The sequence below is a fragment of the Lutra lutra genome, chromosome 5, assembly GCF_902655055.1.
Source record: "Lutra lutra chromosome 5, mLutLut1.2, whole genome shotgun sequence".
NCBI lineage: Eukaryota > Metazoa > Chordata > Mammalia > Carnivora > Mustelidae > Lutra > Lutra lutra.
The window spans coordinates 4,749,598-4,772,989 of NC_062282.1; the positions used below are offsets into that span (position 1 = coordinate 4,749,598).

Genomic DNA, 23,392 nt, shown 5'->3' on the forward strand with positions numbered 1-23,392 from the left:
AGCAGTCGTATTGGATGAGAGCCCCCTTAATGACCTCGTGCTGCGGACTGAATGTTCTTGTCCACCTCCCAACTAAGGAGATTGAAGCCTAAACTTCCAGTATGATGAAATGGTGGGGTGTGGGCTTTTAGGGGTGCTAAAGTCATGAGCAAGGAGCAAAATTCTCTGTGTCAGCCTCAGATGTAACCACTCCACAAGCAGGCACAGGTTGAATTTACTCCTGCTTGTAAGACATACCAGGAAGGACGTCTAAACAATTTGTTTCACGGTGGGGTGCTGGAGGTCTGACCAGTTCCAAAAGCCACTTTCCTAGCCCAACCTGCCTTCGCCAGTCACCTCTCTTTATTCTTGTAATTCTAGAAGATTAGCATTACCTTGGCTCTTCTAAGGACCTAAGAGCTCTACCACTACCCTAGAGAAAACCAGAAAGCCCTGGTGTGTCACGAACATGTCATTGGGAAACTTGCTTCCACGCAGGATTTTGTATTTTCAACTTAGGAGACAAGCCCAGCCCTTTGGCTTTGTCGTGACTTTGTCTGAGTGCTGTTGTTATGGTATTGGAGATGCTCTATCTGATTATTCATGTTCTGTTTTCTCTCAATACAGAATTTCTTGTCTGTGAAGCAGGCGGTGACCCTGACAGCTCTCACGGGGATATTCACTCTGTCATCTCGGTGAGGACAGCTTTGAGGGCAATGAGCCTTGTCCCACAAACCTCAGATGAATGAGGACCCACAGGACCCGTGTTCTGCTGGACCCTGACTCCCTGACTCGGAAGCATGTGCCTGAGTCAAAACCCCTGATGAAGTCATCACTCTCCCTCCTCATTTCTCGGCTTGCTCCGCTTGACCCTTGTCCACCTCCCAGTCTGGCCAAAACTCTTCAAGCAAGACAGACGGCGTGCTTTGCCCTACAAATCAAGACATGACATATTCCGTCGCTTTAAATGATGTCCGTGACTTTATGCCATATTAACAAATGGAAAAGTACTCTCACAGCAACGGGATGGTATTTCATGGAACAGTAGTGGCAGACAGAGGCTTGTGATCATCAGTGAATTAATACAATACAGGGTCTGTTTGTGGCCCCCAGGATGGCCTTTACCATCGGCACCATCCCTTCCTACCAATGTCTTCCATATGAGCATTCTAGCTAATTTTCTCTCGCCTTCTGTTACAGGTTGCATTGTGCCCCTGGCAAAAACTTACACTGCCGCCCTTCCCCCTGGTACCCGTGAACGTGACCTTATTTGTGGATAGCCTCTTTAGAGATGTGCTCGAGCTCTGGGAAGCCCTGGGTGTCTGGGTGCTAATCTGAAGAGTAGTTTCTCTAGAAGAAAAGGGAATGCCGTGTGAAGACAGACACTGGGGAGGACGCCGTGGGGTATGGGAGGAGCTCGGAGCAGAGCAGCTGCAAACCCAGCCATGCCTGGACTGCGGGGTACCCGCAGCTGGGGGAAGCAAGGAAGATGGAGCTTCGGAGCTCCGCCAACACCTCAGTGCCACGTGTCTGCCCTCCAGAACCAGGAGAGAACAGGAGCTATTGCTTTCAGCCACCCAGATGACAGCACTTGGTTCCAGCAACGCCCGAGGCGCGGCGCCCAAGCCGCCTCCTCAGCCAACCATCTTCCGAGCTGAGATTGGGCTGGGGTACAGCGGCGAGGCACAGCCCATTTACCTAAAATTCATCCTGGCAAAATTTTGCTGAATTCATTTTAGGCCAAAAAACAAACAAACAAAACTCCTCTGAAATGGATGAACTCCTCAGTGTTCAGGCGGGACAGATGACAAGCCTACCGCTGCTTGCCCACCTCTTTTGCCCGCGAGTGGGGACTTGGCCTGAGCAGCTGGAGTGTGAGGTGGAGGGGTCCCTGTGGGGGCCAGACCATGGCGCAGGGTGGCACCAGGCCCGTGACTCCTGGCTGGCTCTGGGACCAGTGAGGGGTGCCAGGCTGGCAGGTCCAGCCAGGGCTGTTTGTCACCACCAGCCGTCTGCCGCCTCTCTCCTTCAGCAGCCCCTGCACTATGGCTGATCAGCCTGACTCGGCTTCTTCCGTTGCAAAAAGCCTTTACCAGGAAGAGGTTACATGCATGGGCCATGAGACAATTAAGCACTCACACTTGGAAGGCCAAAGAGGAGCTAAGGGAAGACCACAGAGGAAAGAGACAAAACCCTGACACACAGCCATCTACCACCCACTTAGGACTATATTGGATCCTCCTGGCAGCTAGAAAGGATGAATTTTTACGAAGCAGGTGAGTCCCCATCAATCTGCTGTAATGATGGCCATTAATGGCCCCAGCCTTTCAATCTAGAGGATTGAAACAAAACAGAGGCAGAAGAAGTTGTGATTAGCTTTGCGTCTAAGCAGGCTTCTCAAGGGTGACAGGGACCCACCCACCCCACAGCCCCGGCTCTCAGTGGAGTTGCTGTCTGGAGTCTATGATCGGGACAGTGGTGGTCAGCTTGCTGCCCGTCCCAGCCAGGTGCGTGGGTCCTGGAGAAGAGCCTCTGATGCCCTCCAGGATGACTACGGCTGTCTTACCACCAAGCCTGGAGTCTGGTCCAGGAGTGACTCTCGGTGACTCCATCAGTATCCGCATTTCCCAGGATTATTCTGCCAAGTGACCCAGGTCAGCTCTCTCTCAGAACCTGCCTTGTGCCCAGCAAGGTACCCTTGGGGGTTCAAGAGCCGGCATATGGCCCTGGAGGAGAGCACCGTCCACACTGGGCCACGCTCTGCTACAGCCACTCAGTCAGCCACATGGGCCACCTTGGGCATTGTCCATAGCACCACCGTGGATGGGCCACTGAACGGAAGGGCAAGCAGGCATGCTGTGTGGAAAGGCTTCCCCTTAGGAGGTTGATGAGTTCATGTTTGCTGCTGGGAAGAGTGGCTCTCTGAGCTCCCAGGCAGGGTCTAGGCCCCCTCGACCAGGCCAGCATGCTCCACCTGGGCCAGGACACTCGGCACAGTGGTGGCTGTCTACCACCTGTCTGCCCAGGCCAGCAAGCCCAGCCTGGCTGCACAGTGACCTGGAGAGATTTACAACCACCCACAGCTGAGCATTACCCAAGAGGTTCTGTTTAATTTTCCTTTGGAAAGTGGACATCCGATTTTCCCGAGACAGACCCCCACCCCCACCCAGATGAGTCTGTGTGTCTCCAGGTTGAGAAGAGATGAATGAGAATATAAACCTCTGTCATCCTAGTATTACATCCTATTCTTCTCTTACTTTCTTTCAATTACAAATCCTAGCACAGTCTACCCTACTGAACAAATGTCCCACGAATGAATGAATGAGTGAATGGAGGAGGGAGAGAACGAAACCTTTCTGTGGCTTCCTCAGGTTGAGAGGTAGAGTTTTAAACCTGTCTGTTAATTCCAGGGATGTAAGGTGGCTACTTCCCATTACATTTTCATTCACTGGAACTTGTCATTTGATAAGAAAGGGGAAACGCTGTATGAAAAGTGAACAAGGGGTTTTTCACAATGCAAAACTGACAAACAGCAAACCTGTCTGACTTCAATAAACCGAGAGTAATTTGACTCCGAAATTAGATTCACCAGGAGGGTGGCAGACACAAGCCACGGCTTGAGTAAATGAGAAGCAAGCAGAACTGGTGAGTGGAAGGGGGTCCAGCGAAACCATCTACCGGGGTAGCTGTGACACTGGGTGTGTCTTCATTAAGTAAAAACCTCAGCATCTGATCAAGCTCAGCCCACTGGCCTCGAACCTTTACACAGTAGGGAAAACCCTTCAGACAAGCGGGAGGTTAAGAAATAATTTTGAAAATATAGAAGTAATGAAGGAAAGTAGGCACAAGTTATGTGAAACCGACCAGTGTAGGATTCTTGAAGGAATTGGATGTAGAGATACCTCCAATCACAGAGATGAAAGCATTTCTAGATGGGTAAACAGAGCAGTGAAATCACGGACTGAAAGAACAGAAGGAAATAGGTTTTCATAAAGAAAATAACAGACTTTTTATTGTTAATCCATCTTTTTACTCCTCAAGAAAATATATTTAATAATGTTCTTACGTTAGGCTTCTTTTTTTTTATTAAAAATGTGCTGTGTTAATTCATATGCTGTGCTCCAACGAATTAAAATGTCCTTGAGAACAAGAATGATGCGTTCCTTCCTCCTACCATGTACCAGTGCACTGCCTAATGCCATTCTACTGGGGAACATATGCCTAGAGCATCTTAAACTAATTATGTCATCTATGACAACATATGCATGTAGGTATATGATATATAAATAATATTGCATGATATGTATTATATATTGTATGTTATAACTGCACTAAAAGTAATTATTTTATTCTATTTATTATAGAATATCATAATTTATTGTAATATTTCTGTACAGTGTAATTATATTTATAATTACCTAAATATAAGGTAGTTAGAAGTATATCATATTGGAGACGCGTAAGTCTCTCTGAACTTGATTAAGACACAATTTGTATAGCTTGCGCCTAAAGATCTTTGGATGGACGGATGGATGGATGGATGGATGGATTTATTGATAGATAGACCTATATCTTGAATCAAATGACATTTTATTATAGAAGAACTATAAAAGAGTTAACACGCTTGATATAACTACAGTTCATAAGATTCTCCCAACATTTCTCTGAAAAGACTTCTTTTAAGGCTTCTTTTAAGACTTAAAGAACAGGGGCGCCTGGGTGGCTCAGTGGGTTAAGCCGCTGCCTTCAGCTCAGGTCATGATCTCAGGGTCCTGGGATCGAGTCCCGCGTCGGGCTCTCTGCTCAGCAGGGAGCCTGCTTCCCTTCCTCTCTCTCTGCCTGCCTCTCTGCCTACTTGTGATCTCTCTCTGTCAAATAAATAAATAAAATCTTTAAAAAAAAAAGACTTAAAGAACAGCCTCGCATGTTCACAAGGAAATATATAGAATTCAATACTCACCAAATTTATGCTCGAATGGTCAAAGGAATTAAGGATTTGGTAAATTCCCAGCACCAATTAGCTTCCTTAGGGATAGTCACAACCTCAAAAGCACGTGCTTTCACCTAAATCTCTAAGAAAGAAGTTCTGGGCAGGGTCTCTCCTGTGCTAAGTGCCCATCCTTCTTAGGGCGGAGACAGGTGAACACAGAGACAAGGTGGGGAGTTGCAGTCCTGGCATCTGGAGGGTTCTCTGGACTCATTACATGCTCGAAGGTCCCTAACTAGAAGCTCAATCCTTTTAGGTTAAAACAGGACTCAAAGCCAGAGTGATTTTTCCCCCAGGGAACATCTGGCAACATCCAGAGACATCTGTAGTCCTCACAACTGGGGCAAGGGCTGCTCCTGGCAGCTGGTGGGTGGAGACCAAGGATGTTCCTCAGAGTCCCAGAATGCACACGGCACCCCCACAGCGAAGAGGTATTTGGCCCAGAAAGTTAATAATATCAAAGTCAGAAAACCCTAGGTTGAATTAATGAAGCTTTAGACACCTAAAATGAAAATAGGGGTGAAGACGAGTGTCATCCATGTCTTTTAGATCACTAAAGGAGTGGCCACAAATATTGCATGAGTGCCTAATGTGTGCCAGGAACTTGGGAGAATTTAGTATGTCAAATGCTCGACGGAATCATTGGGAGGCAAGCTGTTACTTTGTTTTTATTAATAAGGGAAGTTAAGTTTCCAGAAGTTAAATAATGTGCCCCAAATTATGATGGTGTCCATAGAATCAACCCAATACACTACTTGCCAGAAGCCTCTACTTATCAAATCAAAAAGCCTTGCCAAAGCATGAAAGATGCTAGTTTAAGGCTAAGAAAAGTATGGACAGCCTCACATGGTCATGAGCAGATATACAGAATTCAATACTCACAAAAGCTAGTCGAAGCTAAGAATAAATGTAGCTTCCCAAGGTGCTATACGAATGTACTAATAATATTATTAATGGCATTTGTACAGGAAAGTAGACTGGTGGCTGCGTGTTTCTGAAATCGACATTAGAAAGGACTGTCATATCTTTCTAGAAACTTCCTTAAGACTAGGCCAATTCCGGGTCTCTCACTCAGCAGCCAATCAACAACTGCTTGTCAATTAATCTGAAATTCTTGGTGCTCTGGTCAAAGACAAAATTCAACAGAATGGACCACGGATATTTCCAGGCTTGATGATTCCTAAGTTAGATATTCTTAGGTTTTTTAAAAGAAAGAGAGAGATGAAGGAAGGTAGGAAGGAAGGAAGGAAGGAAAGAAGGGAGGGAGGAAGGAGGAGAGGAAGGAAAGAAGGAAGGAAGAAGCAAGGGAGGGACAGGGAGGGCAAGGATAGATGAAACAGAGAGTGGATGAGGCTGGCTCAGGAAATGACAGGATTGGGGGTAGTTACATTTAAGAATACATAAACACATTTCAACCACCAATTCAGGGAAATCTCCTTGAAGACAGGGTAATATATTCAGGCATAGTTTCCGGATTTCTCCACTCATGTATTTCTATTTTAACACAATTTTCAAATCTGGATATATGAATACAAGTCCCAAATCTGAATATTTTTAAATTTCACTGTTTTATAAAATTCAGCAAGTCTGCAACCTTTAAATAAGGGGATTTCACCTGCCCTCGTGACCTCAGACCTTGTGACGTCTGCATGTCGACAGGAGGTGGCTCACGTCTCTGTTCTGCACGCGGACTCCGTCTATGTCCCAGGCATGGCTTTCGTGTATTACTTTTAAAAATAGCCCACTTGGGCTCCGTGCCAGAGCTGGCTCCTCGGTGGCTTCTGCATTTGCTTGGAGAGGTTCCCAGGCTGGAGGGTCGGCGGAGATGTGTGGGAGAATGCAGGTCCTAGCCAAACCTGATGCAGCCCTAGGCTCAGGAACAGCTAACCAGAGGCCCACGGGACTGCTTTTGTTCCTGTCCCTGAAGCTTTCCAAGAGGCCCTGCCACTTGGGAGCCTGTCTCCGAAATCCAGGGTTGGACCAGATGTGTCTTCGGGGCTCATCCAGCTGGGGGCAGGGAGAGCAAAGAGCCCCACAGATGCCAGCCTCTCCCCCCACCCAACAGGGGCCGGGCTCAGCTCAGCTGGGCCACCTCTGACCATGCTCCTGTGCCCCCTTCTTTCTCTTACAGAGCCCTGGGGGCCTAACTCTTCCACCCTTCAATAACAGTGTGAGGAGACAGGGAGGAAAAAACCTTTTTATCTCACTCTGCATTGTCTATGTTGGGGAAGGGAAGGTAGGGGAGGGCAGTGGGGAGGAGAGAAGCAGAGGGGAGGGGAGGGGAGGGGTGGAATGGGGTGGGAGATTCCCCTCTGCCCCTCACACCCTCCATTAAGGACCCAGCCCCCATCAGCACAATCCCTAGGCCCTTGGTGAGCATCTAGGATACCAGGGGCTCTGCTGGGTGTTGAGAGGTCCAGAAGAGAACGTGAGGTCCCTGGTCATGGGCAGTTCATAACTCACTTGGGGAAAAGAAAAAGCCAAGCCATCCATTAAAGGGATGTGCTCTCCGATAGAGGCATGAAGGCAGAGCAATAGGGCTCAGGTTCCTCTCCTGCCCCTTCTGTCCCAGGTCCCACCTGGTTCCACTGAGAGTCCCAGCACCGCATCCTCGGATAAGCAAGGGAAAGCCCTAGGGGTACCAGCAAAACCAAAAGCAAGTGAGCCCCCTGGGAACAGAGGTTCAGTGTGTGTACCTGTCTGTCTGAAGGGTGGTGAGGACTGAGGGTAGAATGACAGTCCAGGAAATCGTTCCATACCCTAAAGTTTCCAAGGCCACTGGGCGCCTTTTCCCTGCACACGACAGTGTCCCAAGGACAACCACATTCCGTGCTCCAAGCAGACTTCAAAGTAAGCCTTGACAACGCGGTGCTTCCCAAACTAGCCGGAGAGGAGGGTGGAGAACGGAAGCCACAGCCGGCTAGAGCAGACACGGAATCCATACGCAACCACATCCCCCCACGTTCTGCACAAACACAGAAGGGCGACTCCTTCAGCAGGGTGTGCCGGTTTACTGGGACTCCCACAGCAAAGCGCCATCTCCTCACAGTTCTGGAGGGTAGAAATCCAAGATCAACCCTGGCACAGACAGGGCTGGTTTCTTCTCAGGCTTCTCCCTTGGGCCCCGAGATGGCCAGCTTCTCTCTGTGGCTTCCCACGCTCCCCACTCCATGGGTGTTGTCTGTGGCCTAATCTCTTCTCGTGAGGACACCAATTGTCCTGGCTCAGGGGCTCACAAATGACCTCAGTTTGCCTTAATTCCTACCACAAAGGCCCCCGCTCCCCCATACAGTCGCAGTCTGAAGTCTTGGGGGGCTGGGACTTCACGGTGTAGATTTGGAAGATGGGGAGGACACAGTTCAGCCCACAACAGGGGAGATCTGCGAATGTGTGTCTTGGGCTGGGCAGGGACACAGCACTCCCCTCGCCCCGACCCACACTCGTGGATGCGCGGCTGAATAACCCAAGTAACCGGTAATCCAGGGGCCACAGGTAAACTGAGGAAGGTGAGCTAAGGGTGTCTCACGGGGAGCGAGCCCCTCGGGGTGAAGGAGAGATCGTTATCCAGCAGAGAGAACGGAAAGGGGGGAGGGGAGCGGGGGGCTGTGGGGAGACAGGGCAAGGCGAGGTGGGGAGGCCTGGGGGCAGCGGGGTGAACAGGAGGGCTGTAGGGGCTGGAGCCCACACCCGGCCCCGGTGCTCGGACCAGGCGGGCAGTTCAACGCACACATATCATGAGAGGAAACGGCTGAGACCCCTGGAGAGTGAGCCACACCTCAGGGCCAGTGTTTCCTCTGACTCTCAAAAAATATAAATACATTGGCAAAACAATGCTCTGCCCTTCCGGACAACATTCTAAATTCTTCCATCCAAAAACCAAAATGGTGTTTATATAATGAGTTTGAAAACAAAAAGAAAATATTAGAAGGCGTTGTTCATGAATTCTGATAAGGATATTACTCCATTCGGAGGCTCCTAATTATAAAGCTACACAATAAACCTAATTCCCACAGAGCTATTCTTCTCCATCAGGCAGATGGTAATTGCTTTTTAAAATTGTGTGTGTGTGTGTGTGTGTGTGTGTGTGTGCGTGCGCACGCGCACGCATATGTGTGTGTGCATGCGCGTGTGTGTGTGTGTGTGTGTGTGTACAACTCGTGGCTTATCTGTTTAAGTTATCTGTTTGGAGGAAGCAATATCTATCTTTTCAAATTGCCTAATTTTTTATTCTGCAGAGGCTAACTCTGAATAAAATCTCTTTTCAAGAAACATATTGCTGCCTACATGAAAAAGCAGTGCTAGGAAAATAGAATATATTCTCAGAAAAGATGAGGTTGCAGAGCGACGGTTTCAGAGGGAGGTGGTATAAGCCTCTCCCATCCCCCACTCCCATCCCCAACTCGTGAGTGCGAAGGGCAGCAGGAAAGCTTTGGACCGTTCTGCGGGCGGCAGGCCAGGCAGGTTGGGATGAAAGTGGCCTCCAGGTTTGGCCACATCCCAGTGGGAGGTGGAGGAGGAGTTCCAGCCGTTTTTGGAACAACCAAGTATTGGTTACTTCCAAAGACTTAGAGGGTCATTCCCTTTCTTTAAGAGAGGGCCTCACATCGAGCGCTCCAGCCATAGCCCAGAATAATGCTTTCCTGCCTGTAACGTGTTTCCTGGAGACAAATATTTTGTGGTGGAGAGAAGCGGTTACCTCTCATTAGCGGAGGACGATATAGGGCAGAATTTTAACACTAGGTCAAAGCTTATTAGACAGAAGTGAAGTCAAGTTAGCATTTTCTGAAAAATGAAAGACGCGGCTAGACTAGACCAAAAGAGGACAGGATAATAATAAGCAAATAGCGCCCCGCCGGGCATGGAGATAGGGTAAGCGCTATTTTGAAGGTCTTGAACACTTTCAGAGTTAAATGCCAATTCGGCCTGGATGTCCACTCACCAGTCAGCACCCTCAGGGCAGGAAGGGTGACTGCTGCCCCTGAGCCATCCAGGCCCAAACAAAGGTGCTGGAAGGGGAGGAAGGCCACCTAGAGCAGCAAGGGCAGCATCAGGCTTCAGGGAGTCCCGCGGGAAGCTGCGCCCATGCCCACAAGGGGAAGCCCCGCTCTCCTGGCTTGCTCGCCCACAGAACGACAAGCAGCCCGGCCTCTGGTATGTTGATTCACAGAGCCGGTTTCCACAGAGAGATGCAAGTCCCAGGCAAAGAAAAAAGGGTCATCGCAGTATCATTGTGCACTAAAATACAGCACCCTTGCAAACACGATAATGGGACATCGGAGACATTTTTAAAAGGGTCCACTTGCTTCTAATGAATTACTGTAGGTCTTTCTGTCATGGTGCCTGTGTGTTCAACAGCCCACCCACATAACCCATCTGTCCCAAACACGTACATTTCTTGCAGAAATGTTTATAATTAAAATTTACATTTATAACAAGCTAAAGGACAAAATGAAACCCAAACATGGGTTTAGCGGAATAGAGGCAATTCAGAGTCGGCAGCAGAAATCCAAAAACACCGCTTGCTCCTGGGATAAATACCTCACGTCTCGGTATCTTGCTTTCATCTGGTTAAACACTCTTGTACTTTGGGATACTGTGGGATTCTAGAATCATGATGGGACAGCAACAGCCTTATGCCTTAATTACGGCCTCCGCATTCCATCCATATCGTCATGATGTTGGACACTGACTTGTCCCATCCTTTTTCCCCTCGTTCACACTTACTCTCAATTAAGCTGGACGTGAGTGTGTCGCCTTCCCCTTCCGGCCCTTTCTGTGTGTTTGAAAGACTTCCACGCCAGAGCTGCCCAGTCAGCAGATTTGTCTGTCTGTCTGTCTGTCTGTCTGTTGGGGGCTCTTGTGGCACACCACAGACACAACCCTTCCCTAACCCCCTGCCAGGGATGCCAGGAAAATATCTGAGCTCAGCGACCCTGTGGCATGGCCTTGGTCTTGGCTGTTAAACAGCAGTCATGACTCATTCCGGTATGGGGTAACCAGTGGCGTGTCTCCCACATGGGGCCCTACAGTTTGTGGGGTCATGTGGCTCCAGGCAATGTGGGAGCTCGCTGAGGCTGGCCGCCCCCCTGAGACCCACTGAGAGTCAATCCCCAGCTTACCAAACAAATTCATAGGATAGTGGGAGCAGGAATCAGTGCTCCAACAACGACCACATAAAATGACGACTCAGGAGACGCTCTGCCTCCTCCCTGCCTGCAGCGCTGGGTCTCGACACAAAGGGAAGCTGAGAAACATGTTTCTGGAGAGGCAGCATCACCGGTGGAGACTGCTGTGATCAGGACATCGGCTTTTCTACTTAAGGACGCATTCCTGGATTAACCCATCTGCACACGCATCCAGTCCCTCGGTAAGAGCGCGTTCAGAAACGCCACCCACGGGAGGACAGCAGACCAGATTTTATCTCACATTGCTCTTGAGGATTATCACTGACTCTATTAAAATCTCTGGTTTTGCTCTTTTAGCATTGTTTCAGAAGTCCGTTCTTTGTTTAGAATCGCTTTTTCTCAAACGTTTGGTGGAGTTTTATTCCCTGTGAATCCGTGATTGCCCGGGAATTCCTGCCCGAATCCTGAGGGAGGCTGATTCTGAGTTTCTTGTCTCCCACCGTTGGAGGTGAGGGTATCCTTCCAGAAGGAACCAACTGGTACTGGTCACCCAGGGGAGCGACTTCCCCCTCATCCTGGGGTCTCTAGCTCCACCCACACTTTCTCCAAAGTTTGGGGACATCTTCCAGCGCTGCCTGTTGTTTTCACAGCCAGGAGCCCGTTGGTGACTCTAGGGAACCCCTCCTTGTTCTTGAGCTCCACTCAGTCTGAAACGGCTCCAAGCTTTGTAGAAGAGCTTCCGTGCTGTGGATTTTCCATTCTCTGAAAATCTGCTCCAATCTACCATTGTCTTCCAAGGGCTCCTCCAAATTTCTAGTTACGCTGGTGGGAGTGTTCACTGGGACAGTCAACCTGGAAAAGCATTTAGAAAATTCTTGTAAAGTTAAACACACGCCTGGCCTTTGACACAGTCCTGCCACGCCTCGTCACAGACCAAAGAGAAGCGAAGACGTTTGTCCCAGAAGACCTACCTGTGAGTGTGCATTGATGCTCTGTGCACCACCGTCAAAGCTGCGAGAATCCAAATGTCCTTCCGAAGGAAGGCGGATGAACAGATCGTGGGATGTTCACGCGATGATTCTGCTCATCAACAAAAATGAACTATGGACACACACACAACATGGACGAACCCACTTTATGGTGATAAAAGTCACCGCAGAGCATGCTTCTGGTGGAGGGAGGGGGTGAGGGTGGGGTGGGCTGGACCAGAAAGGAACTTTCTGGAGAGACGGGACTAGTGCATATCTTGATTGGGGTGTAAGTTACACAGATGCATACATTTTTCAAAGTCCATTGGGATGTGCAGTTAGGACCCATGCACTTCATGGTATGTAAATCAATCCTCTATTTAAAATAACTTTTAAAATAAGATGCAATTTCTGAGCGTGAAATGTGCAAGGTTTATTTTTAATTGTATTTTTCAAAGCTGACGTGAGGCAAGAAGACATTTACTGTCTTACACTGCTGGTAAGATAAACAGCAAAGAGGCTCAAGAGATCCCATTACATTCTAATGCTTTGAAAATGCATAAGATACGTATAATACATGTTCTCAGTTTCAGCTAATTCTAATATTTCACTCACCACCCCTCAGCTGTGCCAGGAAGCAGAACTGACTTTCCTTTCTCAGAACACTATATTCCGACCTATATTTAGACCGAATATTTAAGGTAACGTTGAATAGAGATGCCACCTTGACACACAATATCAACTGTCATTTCACACTTCCACACAACCAGAAAGTAGCTGCCTTGCCTCAAGCGAAGATGAAAAGGACAAGAAAAATGAGATGATTATCTCTGGAAATCTCTTTACCACCAAGCAGGTTTCTTCTTCAGAAAAGAACGCATGACTCATTTCATCACTCAAGCTTTCCTTCAACTGCCAGGCAAAGTCTGTATTCCCTAATTACAAAAGCTGTCTCAGACCCTTCCCTCTCTGGCCCAAAAGCTCAGCAAAGCCCAGGAGGAGCCATGCAGAGATTGCCACAGTGATGGTTCTCCCCGGCGCCTCCAGGGAAGCCACATACCCTGACCGCGGTGGCACCGAACCACCTGACTCTCTGAGGTCCCAAATGAACGAAGGCGTTGTGACATGGGGCTGGCTCCCCATGGATGCACCAGTGACGGCAGAGGCCAAGTGGCTGTGGACTCAGGGGGCCCTGGGGCGGTGCACCTGCTGCCCTTTCAGCTCCCACAGTGGTTTCCCCTGTTGTCCCCGCGCTCCCACTCCAGGATGTGAGCGGCTAACACCTTAGGGTAACACCCCTCTTTCCTTTGGCTCCTTTGGCACCCCCTTCCTTCTTTTGTTTCTTAAGCATTTCAGCGACCTGAAATGTCTTGTCACCAGCTACCTGGGTTGACTCTCTTGCATGGAAACACAGCGTGCTTCTGTGTTCTTCATCAGACCCCGATTAACACAGGGCTGAGGACCAGGAGCAGGTTCCAGCACTGGGCAAGCTCCCAAACAGCACTGAACTTGAACCCAGTGATGGGCTCCATGCTGAGGTCAGTACGTAAAGCAGCAGCATCACCACTCTGTGGCCACACCCTCTGTGGCCTGAGATGAAGGACTCAGGGAGCAGGGAGCAAGTAGCTGTGCCCTTGGCAAACGACCGGGGCAGGAATGCAGATGCCACTGGGGGTGCTCAGGAGGGCTGCGTCTGACTGCCTGGGACAGCTTACGGGAGAAAAACCGCAAGCCTCAGGATGGGAACTCTGAGCTCAAGAAGAGTCAGAGGTAGCAGGCTCTGATGCTCCACGGGCGGCCTGAGGCTATCCCGACTCGTACAGCTGCAGGGCTGGTGCAGCCAACGATCAATCCCCAAATCTGATTCTTGGCGTTGCAGAATTAAGTAGTGCTTTGAATTCACAGCCTTGCCAACCCTCTTTTGCAGAGTTAGGGTATCAATTGGGAAAAGTAGCACCCTGACCACTGAAATGGGTCCATTGGGTTGACTTAGAAGGTTTTGAGAACCTACGACCCTAGTATCTGTTGAGTGTTCCTTGTGCCCGCTTCAGCAGCACATATACTAAAATTGGAAGGATACAGAGAAGATTAGCATGGCCCCTTTGAGTGTTCCTTGCCCAAGAAGTAATTTCTCCTCGCCTGGTTGAGGACACTAGCTAGCCTTCCTTTGCCTGGAGACACATGACAATCTTGCCCAAGGAAGTTGACTTGGCAAGTTGGAAGTTGACTTGGGCAAGGAACGGGAGGGCCTATTGTCCTCAACACTTACCCACCGCTTTTCATTGCCACCAAACCCGGAGCCCAGCTCGCCCTGAGGGGACACGTGCCATGTTGGGTCCAAGAGGAGAGATCTTATACTCCAAAGCAATTGCAGGATGGTGTTAAACTGTACTGGCAGAAACCTGTGTCCCAATCCAAAGGGCAGAGTGGGGAATTGCTCAGGGGCAGGTCAGAGGAAATGCCAAATAAAGATTGCCTGCATGCATGTTCCAAAACCCTTCATTCTACAGTTCCACTCTCCTAAATTGACCTTTAAGAACTTTACTAGGAAAGTACATGTGCTGAGGATTCCTAAATGACTCCCAGGGTCCAGACCTCCCTGTTTCCTTCTAGTGAGTGGGAGCTGGCACCTGCTGTCCAGGGCAAGACTGCTCCTCCCAAGATCCCTTGCAGTCAGGTGTGGCATGAGTATGAGTAAAGGTGGTGTATCTAGCCTCCAGGGCATTTAAGGACAGTCATTTCCAGAACCAGGAGAAGACAGCAGTTGAAACCACCAAGAAAGCCGTGTAGCAACTACCCTGTCTGTCCCGTTACATACAAGAGAAATTAACTTCTTATTTGAGCCTCCGGATTACTTCTTGTTAAAGCAACTTAACCAGTGTTCTAACTAATGCAAGACACGCTTTTAAATCATCAGTCCTTCTAGAGAACTACACATTACTTAAAATTTCATATGAATTTGTTTAACCAAGGCCTTTTCTTCCAGAATTCTTGAAGTTAAGTCAGACAGCCTGGTACTCAGAAAGCTGCCCACTGGGCACTTACGGCAGACAACCGGAACTGATGGCCACGTTCTCCAAGCCCGACGCTAGCCCTCATCACAGCACCGCAGCTTCTACTCATTGATCCAAGTTGGTGAGGACATAAAACCCACATACCATCCTGAGTTAGGTTTGGATGGGAAAATGGCAAGCTGGGTTGGTCCCTGAAGAAAAGTTTTGGAAACTAAGAGCAGCGCAAGGGCCCCGTGAGTTAAGAGTGAGGGAGAGCGAATCGTGAAACACGCTCCCAGAACACGTGCTCTGTGGGGACACCATTCCAAGCCCGGGCCATCACCTTCAGATCCCAGTTATAGAAGTCAAGAGTCCTTGCTTACCAACTGTAGAGTTTATCACCCTAAAAGGAATGTATAGATGTCACCCAAAGACGCTCCAGGATGGTCAGGAATTTGTTTTGGAGGCTACGTGGCTTGAATAACACCTGAATTATACCCCTGAACCATCCCAAGGGAGCGCCTCCTGCTCTAGCTGGGGTAGGAGCGTCTAGATGGAACCACCAGCCCTGGGCTCCAAAGCCCCCCTGCCCCGGCCCGGAGCAGTTACCGCCTCTGAAGTGAGTCCACCCACTCACCACGAGGAACCCTCATTGGGCCCTTATCTTCTAACCCAGTGTCCTGCTGTTACATCAGATTGGCTGAGACCTCAATGTCTCCCAATTTACTCATCTATAAAGGGGAAATAAATACAGCACCTACTCAGTAGGTACCGACGTAATGAACATTAAGTAAATACATGTTAGCAGTTGGGATGGCACTTGCGATGCGGCAAGTGCATCTGAGGGCTAGCTTTGATGATCCGTAAGTGAGTGGCATAAATTTGTCGTGTGAGCTGCTGACATCAGAGACACACCCTACGCTGCCTTGGAGTGAGTTCTTCTGGAAGGAAATGTTTTTGAGTTTTGATAGTAATCTTATGCCCTCCACTTGAGAGAATGAACAGTGTGTATGCGTTGGGGGCAGGTGTTTTGAGGTGGTCTGGCTGAAGCCTTTGTGATTACAGGATTGGAATTCAAGAAGAAATAGACAAACTGGGGTGTAGTCCTCTGAGGCAAAGAATAAAGGGGAAAACCCCACTTTGTCATGTCTTTAGAAAAACTGTGACTGGAGAAAGCTGGCCCCTTGGACCATTGATTCAAATGCTCATGGGAGAGTCACTGGCAGGGACAGTGCAGTTCCCAGAAGATCAGTGACCAAGACAACCAGCTTCCGTTCCTCCCTCTTTCCTTCTATGGTAGATTGGCAAGGTTCTTTCTGCAGACATTCCCGAAGTGTCCCCTTCCCCACCCATCACTACTTGAGAACAGAGAAGCAAGAGACTCACAATTGCCTTAGAGATTATTTTATTTAACTAAATGCTCTCAATTTGACTGTCTCAATGTAAACTTATCCCATAAGCTAATTTTTAAATTTGTTAACAATTTTTCATTATAATTGCAATATATTCCTTCTCAGAATATTTGAGAATCAAATAAAAAAAATAGCTGTATCAACAAAAGGTAATCTCTACACATTACTGGGCTGAGTAGGTATCCATTCATCTATACATTTCTCTGGAGTGGTAGAACTTTCTAGAATCTTCTGAGATAAGAGAGTGGGGGAGGTTTACAAACCGTACGGGTTCTCCTCCCACCCCTGCACCTCCCTACCATGCTGTCACGGAAGCAAATGTTTGGATCTGTCATAACTGTTACCATGTAAATTTTTCTCCAACTCCTCTTTTGTTCTATGCATAGTTTTATGTTGTTGTAGCTACAGTGGTGGATAAAATTTTGCTCTGCTTTCTCACTTGAAATTATTATGTAGATCATAAATATTTTCATTTTGCTATATAATCCTCCTAACTATAATGTGATTGCTGCATAATACACCCTCAAGTAGATTAGGTAAAATTTACTTGCTGCTTCCCCTCTTGTTATAAATCTAAGGGTTTTTTTCCATTTTTTCACTAACATTTGGCTTTAGTCCTTTTAAGAGTTGATGGAGATTCTATAAGCATGGTGGATAGATGTGAAGTAAGATGGCTACCATCTTGGGTATTGGGCGGTCCTGCTTTGGCTAGCATTTCACTCTCAAAAAGTATCTACATTCAGGTAATAGAAGTATCTACATTCAGTAAACCACTCTAGTAATAATCCCATTCAGACATAGAGGTTTTATGTTAGCTATCTGGGATTTCGGCTACACCATTCCCAAATCACACTGGATGACCTCCCGGCTTCAGGTAGAAATGGCCACTGTAGCTGCCACAAATGTTCCTCTGAGGCCTCACTCACCCAAGTTCAGCTGACATTGGTGGTGACAGTCACAGCCATCCCAGTGGGGGTTTTCTTACCCGCCAGGGGCTGGCGCTGATACACCACCCAGTCTGCGTTGTGGCTGTGCACTGTGTGGTCAGGAACAGCTGGCCAACCCAGACTACAAAGCGGAGAGGCGGGGACCAGGGTGTATGTCGCAGCACAAGGCTGAGCTGGGCCAGTCGCTGAGCATCCTTCGAACGGTTTCTTCATCAGTACAATGGCTCGGATAAAACCCAAGAGGGCTTCTGAGGCCATAAAATGAGAAAACGTGCGATGCCTGCCCATAACCCCCCAATGTCACCATCCACCACATACCTCTCTTCTTGGAGATTAAATGAATTCACAGTACTAGACAGACAGACATCATCATCTTCCTTTCAACCTATCCTTACAAGACAGCGCTGGACAAAAGGAGGTTACCAGAAAACCCCATGAGACCTAGACAAACAGACCTGCAGTCACTTGCAGCTGAAATTGGATCACCACCTGGGTCCTGCCTGGTCCCCCCCCCCCCCCCCCCCCCGCACTGCTCAGAGGCCTGCCCACCTGAACACAGCCTCCAGCATATGCACCTTTGTATACAGTCCTCTCTCCAGGGGACCGTGCCTCTGGATCACAGCCCCACGCTGGAGAGGATTATGCTAACACCTCTTTTTCCCTGCAGGCAACCCCAGAAAACCTAGCTCCAGACCCATTCGGTCTCTACTAGTCCTTGCAGTGACCTGAAGAATTATTTTTCGCCATGAAAACATTTAATAACTTGGAAAAAGTGAAAATAATAAAGAGGCTTTAAAAAAAAAAAAAATGATGGCGCCAGAATGAACAGGCTCTGCTGATGAACTCAGAGGCTCCCAAGTCGAAACCAAGTCCCGGAGAGCAGTGAAATTTAGAGTTCTTAGCTATTGAGATTTAAGGGGTCATTTCTCCAGGATTCCAGGGAGCTGGGCGCGCCTCTCACCACTGCGCAGTCCGCCCGCACACCCCGGACCGTGAGCGGCAGCGCGCTCCCTGCAAACCTCTGAGCTTCGCCGGTCCTTGGGTCGTCCCAGCTCCTGGAGCACCGAACAAGCTTTTTGCTTGAAATTTCACCAGATAAAAATAAGTTTCAATGGATTAAAGGCAGAAACGGAGAAGAGGGGTGGAAGCGTCCAGGTTGGAGAAGGATCCCCTCCCCCTTTCGCGGGCGATCTCCTTGTCAGCCGCGGGTACCCGGGACTCCCTTGGGGGAGGGGGGAGCGCAGAGAAGTCCGCCCTGCGCCTTGAGCACCCGCCTGCGCCGGAGGCGTTTCCCCGGGCAGTTTTGGGAAAGACTCCAAAGGCAATGCTCCGCGTTCCCCTCCTCCCCCTTTCTGAACGCAGGGGCCCGGTGGCTTGCTGGGCAGGAGCGGAGCCCGACTGCAGGGGGTGGTTTCGCGCAACGTTCACCCCTTCAAGTAGTGACTCGAGGGGGCTATTCTTGAGGGGCTCTGCGGCGGGCGCGCTGCCCGCATCCTCCCCGCCAGGCCCCGATTACTCCACAGTCTTTCTGAAAGGTCCCCGCTGCTTGTCCCGGGTCTCGGGCCTCCGCCGGCCCGGGACGGCTGTGTGGGCTGCTGGGCTCCATCCGGTCCCAGGGAATCAATAAACAGGTTGCTTCTACCGTTTCCCCACACCCGTTCCCCTCCGGATTGCTCTAAGGAGGTGAAGCCAGGTCGGAAGCTCGGACCGGGGGCCGCAGCGAGCCGGGATCCCGGGCCGAAGAACCCTGAGCCTCCGCGACCCCCATGAGTGCGCGCGCGCCCCTCCTCTCGCGGCTCCCCGGCCTCGCCGGCTTCTGCGGCCGCTCGGCCCCGCGCCGCTACTCCGCACCCCGCGCCCGGCCGGCCCGCCGCGCGCCGCTGTCTCCCCCCAGCGGCCGTGGCGTGTCGCCGCGGGAGCCGGGCGGCGGGCGGGCGGCGGGGGCGGCACGGCGCAGGCAAGCCCGCGGCTCCGCCCCGCGCCCCCCCTCCACGGCCGGCAGGGCCGCCCCCTCCGCGCCGCGCTCGGCTCAGACGGAGCAGCCGCCTCTGCAATGTCAGCAGCCGCAGCGGCGGCGACGCGAGCGGCAGCGGCTGGGGCCCCGCGGTAGCCGCCAGAGCGGCACGGCCCGGCGGGCGCGCACTGCGCGAGCCCGCGGCCACCTCGCTGCCTCGGGGGCGCTGCGGGCGGTGCTGCTCGCCCCGGCGCTGCGCTGGGACTCGAGGCCAGCCCGGCTGCGGCGGTGCACAAAGGACCGCGGACACCGGGCTCCGGGGGCTGCGCCCAGGGACCGGCCGGGAGACGTCCAGCCGCCCCGCGCCCGCCGCACGCCCGCCCTCGCCCGGCGGCCGGAGCCCGAGCCGGAGCGGGCCCCGTCATATGACAGCGGCGACACAGCGGCCGGCGAGCGCGCGTGCTGCCCACTCGGCTGCGCCACGGCCGCCGGCGCCGGGGGTGGCCCGCGCCGCGCCCCGCTGAGTGCTCGGTCGTTGCTGCCACCCCGCGTCCCCCGCGCCCCGGCTCTCGGGCACCGGGGGCAGGAGCCGAGGGGAGCCCCCCGCCGGCGCCGAGCCTAAAATGGCCACGCTGCTCCGCAAAATCGGGCTCATCCGCCTGCACAACCGGGACACCGAGGACCCCAAGCACCACCACAACCACCGCGGCGGCGGCGGCCAGCAGAGCGCGTCGCTGCGCGGCAAGGGCGGCGCCAAGAGCGGCGGCCACAAGCAGCAGCAGCCACAGCAGCAGCAGCACCCCCCCGGGGGCGCGGGCGACGCGAGCCCCGGGCCCGGCAAGGGCAAGGGCAAGCGCGCGGCGGAGCCGGCCCCGCGCGACAAGCCGCCGCAGCCGGCCGCTGGGGCGGCGGGGGCGGCGGGCGCCGGGGGCCCCCGGGAGCGGGCGGCAGGGCGCCAGGGCGGGGCCGGGCCCGGCGGCGGCGGCGGCGGTGGCTGCGGGCGGCAGCCTGGTCCCCGCGGCGCGCCAGCAGCACTGCACGCAGGTGCGCAGCCGGCGGCTCATGAAGGAGCTGCAGGACATCGCGCGCCTCAGCGACCGCTTCATCTCCGTGGAGCTGGTGGACGAGAGCCTCTTCGACTGGAACGTGAAGCTGCACCAGGTGGACAAGGACTCCGTGCTGTGGCAGGACATGAAGGAGACCAACACCGAGTTCATCCTGCTCAACCTCACCTTCCCCGACAACTTCCCCTTCTCGCCGCCCTTCATGCGGGTGCTCAGCCCGCGCCTGGAGAACGGCTACGTGCTGGACGGCGGCGCCATCTGCATGGAGCTGCTCACGCCGCGTGGCTGGTCCAGCGCCTACACCGTGGAGGCCGTCATGCGCCAGTTCGCCGCCAGCCTGGTCAAGGGCCAGGTAAGGTGCGCGGGCGCGCGGGGAGAGCAGGGGGCGCGGGGCGCCGCGCGGCCGCGGCCGGAACCCGGGACCCGCCTCCGACGGGGCGACGCGCCGGGAGCCTCGGGCGCGCGCCCCGGAGCGCCGTCCTCCTGCCCCTACGGTCCCAGCCGGTCCCCGGTCTCCGAGGCTTGTCGCCCGCGCTCCCTGCCTGGGCGACCGTGAGCTCACTGTCCGGCTTTTCCCCGGACCCTCCGCTGCCTTCCTGCCCTGTTCCTCGCGCGCCTGACCCCTCCCCGTCTTCCCTCGCGCCCCATCCCTCCACCCTCTGTCCTTTATGGCTTTCTCCACTCCCCATCCACCTCTGTCTCGCCCCCTTTGCCCTCTACCTTACCCTCTGATTTCCCGCCCCCTCTCTCCCTTTCTTCCTTTCCAGCCCCCTTCATCTCCCTCTCTGTTCCCATCTCCCATCCCCCCTTCCCCGTCATCGGCTTCTCCCCACTTCGGAACCCCACCATCGCTTGGGGGTGGAACTTTACATGTACTCAGGATCTGAATGCCCAAGCGAGTTTATCACTCACCCCCCTTCCCGCGCCTACACACACACACACACACACACACACACACACAGGAAGGTCTCCTCCCCAACATCTCAGGTGGGTGCTGTGCAGGTAGGGTGCTCTGTGGAGGCCTGGTTAGCTGCGGAATCTACTCCCCTCCTCTCCTGGCTCCTTCTGAGCAACATCTAGGGCAAAGGTGAAAACTGTGCTCTTGAGAAATTTCACTGGGAGAAGCTGAGGTGAGGAGGTGTGGTTTGCATGGTTCCTTAAGTGACTAGGCCAGACTCTCAAGGAAACGCTCGGCACCTGCCCCCTTCCAAAACCATCACCTCCGGTCTTTCTCAGATCTGTTTCTTCCCTGGGTTTCCTCATGACTCCAGGAGTTAAATCCTTTATCAGGGCTTAAGATTTTTAACTAAGTGGTGAAATCTGGGCTGGGGGTCGGGGAGCTGGATGCCAGAGTCTTCTGTGCCAGATGGCAGCTTTACCAAAAGAAATCCAGGGAACCGGAGAGCAAAGAATGAATGGGTCTTCTGAAATGTGTTCCCTCCTGGCTGCAGACAGGGGCATGATGGTTTTGTCTTTCCACACTTGTGTGCCCTTGATCATGCTCGAGTTGGTTGATATTTTCTCAAAATCACTAGCAAACAGTTAATAAAATCATACTTTCATATGGGCAACTGTAAATTTATGGAGAATCATTGTTTTATTTAGCAGACCCTGAATGACCTCTCGATTGGATCATTCTGCAGCCTGCATATCAGAAGCATCAGTCCCCTGTCACCTGTCTCTGTCCCTTTTACTGCAGGGTCTTTCACACCGATCAAATCATGCTGGTTCTGCCAAGTTCACTGGAGGTGGAACCCCTGGGATTCCACTCAGATAGCATCCTAACTTCAGTGCAGGATGCCAAGTAACTATCCTGCCAGTCTATCTTTTCTGGGGTTTACATTCCACTTTTTTCTTGAGTTAGGAAAAGGATGGATATGACAGCCCTGGAAAGACATCTTTAACTGAGAGAGCGCTTTAATGCTTTATCATGAGAACGTTCGTTCTGAATTCTTTCCGTTCAGTGCTGGATCTGATGTAAGGTGCCTGAAATTTAATAGGAGCCACAGGAATGGGGGGGGTCACTTTATCTTTTGAACAGAATTTATACAAATGATGTGGAAGAATATTCTGGAAAAAAAATGTCTTTGTTATCTGTTTCTTAAATCATTGCTGAACAGAATTCTCTGGAACAGTCTCTTACCTTCTTTCATTCTCCACAGTGAGATGACTTTGGGAACCAGGGGAAGAGGAATGTCATTTTGCCTTATAGTGCCACAGAATCATGACATTTTAGGTTAGGAGGAGATCCTAGAGGTCCCTTGGGTCACAGCCTGCATTTTGAAAGATATAGGAAGGTAAAGATTCCAAATGGGAAATGAGGAAGTTTCTCAAAAAGAGATACATCTTTGTAAATCACACGATTTCCCTGTGTAAATTAGTGCTACGCATGCACGCCTGTATACTTCTCTTAAAATAAGCAGGTCCTTGGGTCCGTGGTCCTTTCCTGCATGACTGAAATTAAGAGTCTTGCATGCCATTTGCAAGTTAGAGACTTCAGGGTTGAAAATAATTATCAATATTTGTACTTATTATTTTCAAAATCTCACTTAATTGAACTCAGGGCCCTACACCAAGCATGTCATATTATCAGCTGGACTGTAAAAGATCTAACTGAAGGCAGGAACGCAGCAACTTATGAAAACACCAGTTCAGTTCCTTTGCATTTTCTGTGCTGACTTCAACACCCAGAAGACACTGGTGTGGGATACACACAACCTCTTCAGAATGCAGTGTGAGAATAAGAGAAATGAAGTCATTACGCTTCAAGACTCTGTGCTCAAAAGGATTCTAAGAGTGTTTCCGGGACCTGATCAGTTCCTTTTATGAAGTCCTTGCCTACAGACTGTGCAGTGCACATACTGTAGTTACCAAATTATTTCCGTAGTTAAAGGTAATGGGCTTTGGGAAAGGAATCAAAGTACCTGATTAGGTATTCAAAGAGAACCGGGACTGCTACCAAA

The 23,392-nt window shown here is 51.2% G+C and overlaps 1 protein-coding gene and 1 pseudogene across 1 annotated transcript in view; both read left to right on the forward strand.

The window, feature by feature from the left end:
• Positions 1 to 14,097: 14,097 nt before the first annotated feature.
• Positions 14,098 to 14,161, forward strand: LOC125101435 (uncharacterized; annotated as a pseudogene).
• Positions 14,162 to 19,467: 5,306 nt separating this feature from the next.
• The window catches only part of UBE2QL1 (ubiquitin conjugating enzyme E2 Q family like 1), a 37,317-nt gene continuing 33,392 nt past the window's right edge, over positions 19,468 to 23,392 (forward strand). Inside the window, 2 exon segments of the mRNA XM_047730970.1 lie at positions 19,468 to 20,315; positions 20,317 to 20,781. Coding sequence (XP_047586926.1) covers positions 19,989 to 20,315; positions 20,317 to 20,781 — 792 coding nt within the window. The 5' untranslated portion in view covers positions 19,468 to 19,988.